At 29.5% G+C, this 9,059-nt stretch overlaps 1 protein-coding gene across 1 annotated transcript; it reads left to right on the top strand.

Annotated features, from left to right (window-relative positions):
- The first annotated feature begins 3,356 nt into the window (after nt 1–3,356).
- Nucleotides 3,357–8,033, top strand: LOC121116304 (uncharacterized). The gene is made up of 4 exons (XM_040710542.2): nt 3,357–3,753; nt 3,810–3,995; nt 4,765–4,827; nt 7,826–8,033. The coding sequence occupies exons 1-4, from the start codon at nt 3,547–3,549 to the stop codon at nt 7,919–7,921; spliced, it is 552 nt and encodes a 183-aa protein (XP_040566476.1). The 5' UTR covers nt 3,357–3,546; the 3' UTR covers nt 7,922–8,033.
- Nucleotides 8,034–9,059: the final 1,026 nt, after the last annotated feature.

Here is a 9,059-nt window from a genome sequence, read left to right as displayed (position 1 = left end):
CAGTCTGGAGCAAAAAATTGGTCTAAATAGGTCAATAAAAAATTAATTAAGACCGGATCGAAGAAAAAATAGGTGCTGTCCGAGTCTCCATATATAATATATATTTTATTCAAAATACAAATTTAATCAGCACAAACTATAGAGAAAAATAATTCCACCTTGATTTTGTGTTGACGGGCTACATACAGGTATTGATTTATAATTAATAAGTATTATAAACTACATACAAGACTGCAGTCATAAAGAATGGAACGGGTAGAAGAGGGCAGGTGGAATAATAATAAGTTGCGTCAATAATATAATAATTGAAATGAAATAACAAAGAAACATAGTTTTTGTTATTCTTTTTATTTACCTTGAGAAACTAATGAGACAAAATATGTATAAGCTTTCCAAGTTTCTTTTGAAGTTGAAAGACAGGCATAATTCCATATGTTGTTTTTCCTCATTCCATGAATATTTTATACATTTTTTTTACCCTAACAACGAAATTTCTTATCTACATATTTTAAATCCTCAAACTTCAAGTATACTTTTCAAACCCAAGTTTATCTCCCACCAATTATCAAATTTAAAATAATAAAGGTAGATTCTCAAAGCTTAATAGATTCTGATTTATTTTTATTTGTTTAAAATCCCCAATAGCCTCAGTTTCAATACGAGGCTGAACGCCCAAGCAAACCCTCGCCATTTGTTCTTTGCGTAAATCCTAGAGTTTCTTCTTGATTCCACTGATAACTTTGTCTTTGGTATTGCAAGGGCTTCGGTTGGTGTGTCGTTCCATCACACCTCACACAAAAAAAACAATCGTTTTCAGATCCAGGGAGTTTTGAGGCTAAAATTTCAGTTAGGTCAAGTCGTAAAAAAACTCTTTGATCGATTTGATAATATTTTTTAAGTGTGGTAAGGAGCTAAGTACTGCTAGCACATTTAAGGCCTTCTATTGACAACCATATCGATACAAGGCTTCATCTTGGTACCCAGCACGCCGAACTAGGCATTCCGGGGTGGATTCCAAGGAGTGTTCTGTGCCTTTTTCAAATTTCTTACAACTATGAAGATAAAAATAAAAAAGGAATAATATTTTCTGTCGTTCGTTCCATTTCTTCCTGTTTAGGCACTCAAAAATGAACGAAAACGGAATCAACTAAATGAAAAGATCTAAGTATGGTATTTCGCAAATAAGGATTGGTATCCTTTTTTTTGTTATCGTTTTCATTATTTTCAAATAATAATTCAAAGACTTCCTAAATGTTAATACATAACATATTCTTAAATGTTCTTCTGTTAATATTAGGGATTATATTACTTTACACATTATTATGCCCTGCTTAATATATGTGTACGTTGAAAATTAGTAGTATCTATGAAGTAATCCTTGAATACAGAAAAATACGAAATAAATAGTGAAACATTTTAATTTAACATTAAAATAAGTTATTATAGTGATAATAAACATTGCATTTAATTACTTCTTAAGAACATAATAGCACTCAAGAGAAAAAAGTATTTTACTCAATGTGCACAGAATATTTTTTTTTTTAAATTGACCCAATATTCTCAACTATAATCTGAGTTTCAAAAAGACTTACACTTGTAACTCCTGAGCAAACCTTCATTAATACTTTTCGTCTTTCAAGGGTTCATGCATTGGTTATAACGGATTTATAATGGATTAAAATAGGAATAAATTTGCTGTGTTATGTAAAGGATATTTGATTAATGGTTAAACTTTTTATAACGAGTATTTGTTGTTCTTGAAATGGGTAAGATATGAACTGTTAAGTTACAATATATGGCATTTACATAAATAATATGAGTAAATTATTTTGCACCCCTGTCAAGCACAAAAATATTACGCGCTCCAAATCTCTTTCAGAGTTATCTGCCCTAACTATGAGCAGTGATGCATAAAACATTTCCCGCCGGTATGTATGTAAAAATAAGAGAAACCGTATTTTTAGCCTGATAATTTGAAGATCTTTTGAGAGGAGAGAAGCTTAGCTGTCATGATGTTTTATTAAATCAGCTGCAAAGAGGCGTGAGAGGAAGGAAATCACTGTTTGTGATTTCTAGAGCAGGAGCGTCTACAGGGGATGGGCTGGAGGGGCTGTAGCTCCGCCCCAATTAAGGAATGTTTGCTTTTTCCAGAAAATATAATATTTGAAATTTAATTAAAAATTTCAAAAAAATTACTTTTCTGTAAATACCCATGTGTTTTTTGAGATTTTCCTCTAAAATATTAAAAATTTTGTAAAGAAAAATTTAATTTTTGAAATTTTTGTCCGAAAAATTTGGTATTTGTGAATAGCTGCAAATTTTTGAATTTTTTTCTCAAAAATTTAATATTTGAAATTTATTTTTTGAAATTTTTTCCAAAAATTTATTTTTTTGGGATTAAAAAAAAAAAAATTGAAGAAAATTAATTTTCAAATTTTTGTCTAAAAATGTTAAGTATTTGATATTGTTTTCCAAAAAAAATCCAAAAACCAAGTACTCGCCTACCAAAAATAATATATATATAATCATGCAAACGCTACTGTTAAGGGCGCTAGTTTCCCGTAAGAGTATGTCAACTGTTGTATACCCCTCTGTATCATGATTTATGCTTATTGACTCAACAGCGAAGTTGAATGGAGGTTAGATTTTTGCCTCTATTCAGTATTTTCGTCTGTTTATTAGTCACCAGCATTACGACAAAAATTTATGGATCTATTTTATCAAAACATGGTACGGTAATTGTATATGGTCACAATAAGAGGCTATTAAATTTTGTGAAGTGAAAGTCCAAAGTCAAGGTAACACAAAACATAAAACTCCATAATTCAGCATAACTTTTGAAGAAATTAAGATACATAACTCAATTTGATTTTAGGTGGAGGTTTTACACTCTACGCCTTAGACCATCTCGAGTCGATAGCAACCTCTGCCATGAAAACTTTTTTCAAAAATATCCTCTATAAATGAAATACACACAAATCCCACTCTATATCTTGCATAAACATATAGGCTGGAATTTTTCCGTTGTCGATTCTCCAATGTTTTGCGAGTCCAACAAGAAGTGCCACTCATAAATAACGAGAAAACTCATTGTTACTCTCAGTCTTTCTTGAGCACACGTGAATCCTTTATACTTAGATCTTCCCTTCTCAACAGTTAAATATTAATGATAACAGATTTAGAAAATAAAAACCCTTCTCAGATTGCTAAAAATAAAAAATGTAAAATAATTTTGTAATTGTATTTGATAGGAAAATATTTTAATAATAGCCTAAGTCTATTATCTAGTACTAGCACAATCAAGAGACACTCTAAATATGTTGCCCAGGGTAAAAGGTTGTTGGATACTTAGAACAGTCCAAATCACTTTCTTTTTATTTCATTCAGCTCACATAACATAATAAAAACAATATTCTTGTTTATTCCTTAATGGCATTGATAGTATTCAGTACTTGTATTTTTTTAGTTCAGTTTTACATTGTTCTTCAATGAGAATCAATACATAGTTCTCATTTCCCGATCATTTCCCGAAAGTAGTCAATAATAATGCCAAAAGCTCACCTGGGAAGAGCCTCAAGACAAGATACAGATCAAATATATGAATTAGTCAACTCTACGTTTGCCTTTGAAATCGGAGAAACAGGAATTTCCTATAGACTGGGAAATAAATATCTGCTTCGTGATACTGCTCGTAAAAATTTAGAAGACATGATAGTGCTTCGTATAAATCGGAAAATTATTGGATGTGTCAAGGCATTATAGAAATTTTTTAACTTCTAACAAACTGGTTCATTTCGCCCTATTTCTAGGTTACATCACATAATGGCCTATCAGAAATAGGACATTTAGCAGTACATCCTGATCACCAGAAGAGAGGATATGGAAGGATCCTTATGGATGCTGCAGAGGAAAATGCACGGGGTCCTCGGATCACCGTGGGTATACCGTCCTGCAGAACAGATATTAAAGGTTTTTTTGAGAATCGCGGATTTAAGGTAAACTGATATTTCTCTCTAATTTCCCTATATATAATTATGTCATTATTGTAAAGAAAAATGAGGGCAAGGAAAAGGCAGGAGCAATTTTTTTGTTATTAAGACTCTTGTTATTATTAGTTACCCTCTATATGATTTTGGAGATGAAAATGAATTAATGCTATAAAGAGGAAAAAATTTTATATTTAAAATAGCATTAGTTATAGGCAAATATTATCATTATCGTTCAATTAAAATATATTTATTTTATTATGCATTTTTAAAACAATCTACCCCAAAGATAAGCGATAATGCTTAATTCAGGGGGAAAAATTGACATGAAGACAACCTTAGAAATAATTTAAAAAAATGAGCACATACAGCAATCGTTTTTCCTTCTGCAATTTCTAAACTTAGTTTTTCATTTCAAAAATGACATCCTTATATATATTGTATATATTGTCACTTTGATAGTTAGTAGCTACATCATTTCAGCTGTTGTAGTGAAAATAAAAGACCTGTCCTAAGATTGACAAATTTTATTTGGACTGGACTGATAGGAATGCAGTCTTTTAAGTTTTTTTAGACCGATCCAACACAACTCATACGGGATCTAGATAAGATCAAAGTTCCTTCCAATTGTATTGCACGGCTCTCTAAATAACTTTATCTTTATCTAATTTTAGATAATTATATTTACGTAACATTTTTTTTGCTTTAGAATTTCCCAATGAAATTAATTATTAATTAAATTTAAAATAAAGCGCCATTAAATAAAACTCTATTACAGCTCAAGGTAAAAAAACCATTAGAAGAAGTGGAAAAACTATATCCGGACGAATTTTGTGAAAAGGTAAGTGAACTATCAAGTTAAAAAGTATACTTAAATTTAATGGAATCTAATTTGATTTACAATCAATCACCTGTTGGGCATTTTCTTTGATTTTATAGATTATGGTTTATCACATATACTAAAGCAATATTAGGGGTCTAGTTGATATATGAACTAAAAAAAAAATTTGTTCCAAATATCTGTAAAATATTATATATGCTTATATATCAACTTGGTGCTTAAGAAAATCAGTGATTTTTGACGTAAATCTACTGTTTATATACTGAAAATCCTCATGAAATAGTTAATTTTTTAAAAATTTACTTTGCATTGATTATGAGCGGGAAACAAATGATAGTTTAAAAAAATAATTCTATTCATACAAACGTAGTAGTTAATTTATTGTCTTCACTATGTAGTTAAAAATACATAATTAGAGTGCGCACTATGAATGTAGCATGTCGAAGGATTACAAAAATAGTTTTGGGATAACTTAAAGTCTTTTCAAAGCTCGCCACGACCATTTTAAAGACTTTTAATAATTCTACAAAAAATATTAGGATATTTTGGATATGGCACAAACGAAATTCCCTTGGCAGAACATTACCCAAGTAGTCAGCTGAACAAATTTATTAATTTAAAATTTATACGAAATTAAATAATAAACTTTGAAAATATATCGCAAAAAAAACATGTTGCGTAGTTCAAATGAATTTGAAACAAGATTAATGACCAAAACTTCTAGATATTGAAGAATTACATAACTTAATTTGGGAGAACTGCAATTTTTTTTATTTGGAAGAAGATGGGAGTTGGGTTGTGTTTTTAAAAGAGTATGGACCTTGTTTACAATATTATATTTTCTATGTTAGTAATTAAATTGATTACATTCAATTAATCAAGTTCATGTTCTCTAGGACCTCAACAGATTCGTCTTCCTTTTCAAAAATCAAACAACTTGCAGGACTCAAAGTTTAAATAATATAATTCTCAAGATATCATTGCTTACTTGGTGACTTATGTATTTATTTGAGAGTGACAAACTTCCCTTCTCACATCAAAATAGTGAAATATTGTTCGATGCATATGTATAATTAAATATATTATCGTAATCTGATACTCAAATTAGCCAAAATCTCTAAAATATCATAGTTTAATTTTAGAAACACTTAGTGTGAAGGCAAAACTATTTCTTGTCGTCTTTAGATATGCTACATTCATTCTTCAAGTGAGAATCTTCATACTATTTCATTTTTCAAAAATAATGATCACTATTATGTACGCATAATAATTAGGAATGTGAATCAGAATCTTCAAAAAAAAAATTATGTTGGTAATCTGCAAAATATTAGTGGCTTCTTAATAATTATTTATCCTTATTTTTAAAAATTCAAACGCATTAGCGGCCTAAGAACACTACAGTTTTTATTGAGCGCTTACATCGACGTCATAAATTGCATTATCATTGATGTACCAGCCATCTTGGAGATTTAAATTTAATATTTTTAACCTTAAAATGTACAAAATTTCTAATAAATCTTGCTTTAACTCCTTCAAGTGGGCATAAGGATATAATTATACATTTTAACACCTGCATTGAATAGGTACTAATTGATTCCAATGATGAACACTGATAATTAGATTAAATTTAACTAATATATACTGAAAATCCCATAAATTTGGCGGGATTAGAACAATATTTTTTTTGTTTTGATCGATTAAGGATGAAAATAGTAGAAGAATTAGAGAAAATATCTTATTCTTTCCAATCTAATATCTAATTTTTATCTACAGTATGGAAATCAATTAATATATAATATTTTTGATAGGCAATAAAGTTTTAGTCCTATAATACAATGCAAATAGTAGTTAACCCTTTTCAATAACACACAAAATTAGCGACATCTAGCACTTAAAAACAACACCAATGCTCATAGTATTTATTAAAGCGCATAGGAAAAAATATCACACATCTAGACTTATTTAATTCATTTATGTCAGTATATGTATTTCAAGTATATCTTATTTCACCTCTTTATTTCTTACCTACTCTGAAATTGCATCTTGAACAGGGCGTACAACATCAGAATTTACCTAAATATTTATATATCCGCCATCTTGGAGTGACTACGACAATTAAAACTGACTTGAATATGTAAAAACTTGGTTCAACTCGAGTTGATTAACTGCCATAGAGAAAGATTAATGTAAAAGTGACAAGAATTTTTACATGGCCGCATGCCTTAGTTAATCAAACAAATAATAAATACACTAATCTTGAAAAATTTAATACAAGTGTTGGGTTTAGTCTACTATTAAATACTTTTTTACAATCTGGAGATAAACTAACAGCCTATTATATTTATGACTTTTTCGGCAAATAATAACACTAAACCGTACTAAAGTTAACAGCTGATGGCAATTGATCATTATGTCGTATAATGCTCCACATCTCACGGTGTTTCCTCGCAAAAACAAAAATATAGAGTGTATTAGGAGGTAGAGTAGGCTGTATGACTTACTTGATCCAAAATCGCATATGGTGGTTAATGACAGTTTCATAAAATTTCGACAAATAATAGTTAAATCGTTTTAATATATGGGAAAATTTTACAGAATAAAATAATAGAAATGTACATATTCTTACATTAGTCTTGTGTCTGTCTTAATTTATTTGGTGCATTTCAGTCTTAAACCCAGTACAATTTAGATTTTTTTTTTAAATATAACGTTGACTAATGTCAGGAAGTAACAAATTTTATAAGTTCTTAGGACTGATAGTTATAGGACTGAACTGGGCGGGACTGTAGTCTTTAGTCCTAAATAAGGACCGACAGAACAATAATTAATACTATATATTTTAATTTCGAAATGTAAATGAAAAATTTCCCTTTTCTATACAAAGAAGATATTTCTAGGCCCTCTAAATACACTATGCTTGTCTAAGTGATGTATCGATGTATCGTAATTTTGACCTTAAAATGAAACATATTTAACAATACTATTCAATGTATTCCAGATTTTGGCTCGAAAGGACGTACTATGGGAAGTTTATTTAAAAATCAAGAATCATAAATCAGATCAAATGGATGATGATGACTCTGACGACAATTAGAACTAATGAAAAACTGTGGAATATATTACTTGTATATAGAAAATTTAATATTTGTACTCTCTTAAAAATATATATATAATTATAAACATTAAACATTTTTAAATTTTCATCTTTTTCTCTTATAATTAAAGAAACCCATTGGATATTTCAGTTTATAGTATTGTTATCACAATACCAATACTTTCGTACCGGTTGTGATGTCATTTAAGTATCTGTATTTATTTACTTTTTAGTAGAGTTGTACCAGTCCTTATTTATTTGGTTCGATCCAGTCTTAGGACTGATTCTATGAGTCCTGGGGGTTGGTCACTACTTGAACTAATTTAAAATATTAAGAAATAAGGTTTAAGGATACCATCAAGAACAACACTTTATAAGTTTTTAGGAGTGATATGCAAGAATTAACTGAACCTCAGCGAGACTGAATTGGACAGGACTGTAGTTTTTTCATCTTGATTGGCACAACAATACTTTTCGACACTTTTTTGACTAAAAATATATTACAAAATTGTTGTCAATAGCAATTGACAATGCCCTAACAAAAGGTTTCCAGTTTGCTCAGAAATTAGATGACTTTTTTTTAAAGAAAAACTATTTTGTACAATGGCCAATTTTGTTTGGTGTGGAGTGTCTGAAACTTATGGAGACACTTTATCGACGGATCAAATTTTAAATGAAGTTGTGTAGCAGCAACTACAAGTCATAATATCAATTTAGAATAGTACTGTGTTAAACACGTCAGCGCCGCGGTATTACTATAGAAGTGGAATAACGGATAAAAATAGTTTACAGAAATGAAAATAAATGAATATCTCTCGAACTCGACTTCACAAGGACCAACAATTTTCACAAAAACGGTTTGAACTCGATCTAAATATTTTTGGAAAAAATTAAGGATTGGGATCTTTTTTTTTATTTTCACGAAAAAAAAAAATATTTTACTCTTTTTTTAATCAGCATTAATTTATTTTGGCGTTCAAATAATATCAATATACCTTATGTGTTATAATGGCTGGTGAGTAATATTTATAAGCCAATATGAAGTGCATTGGTTTTTTGTCATATAGATATCCAAATTACAATTAAAAAATGTAGGCGCGGATTTGTGCTGGAGACATATTTGTCGACATAGCCAAGA

Source organism: Lepeophtheirus salmonis, chromosome 4 (assembly GCF_016086655.4).
Source record: "Lepeophtheirus salmonis chromosome 4, UVic_Lsal_1.4, whole genome shotgun sequence".
In the NCBI taxonomy this organism is placed as follows: Eukaryota; Metazoa; Arthropoda; class Copepoda; order Siphonostomatoida; family Caligidae; genus Lepeophtheirus; species Lepeophtheirus salmonis.
This window is presented reverse-complemented; position numbering and strand designations above follow the sequence as displayed.

Excerpts from the sequence above, each read along its gene's own strand:
- LOC121116304 (XM_040710542.2), top strand. The coding sequence starts at position 3,547 with ATGCCAAAAGCTCACCTGGGAAGAGCCTCAAGACAAGATACAGATCAA. Across the intron at positions 3,754-3,809 it reads AAATTATTGGATGTGTCAAG|GTTACATCACATAATGGCCT; the intron begins GCATTATAGAAA and ends CCCTATTTCTAG. Across the intron at positions 3,996-4,764 it reads TTGAGAATCGCGGATTTAAG|CTCAAGGTAAAAAAACCATT; the intron begins GTAAACTGATAT and ends ACTCTATTACAG.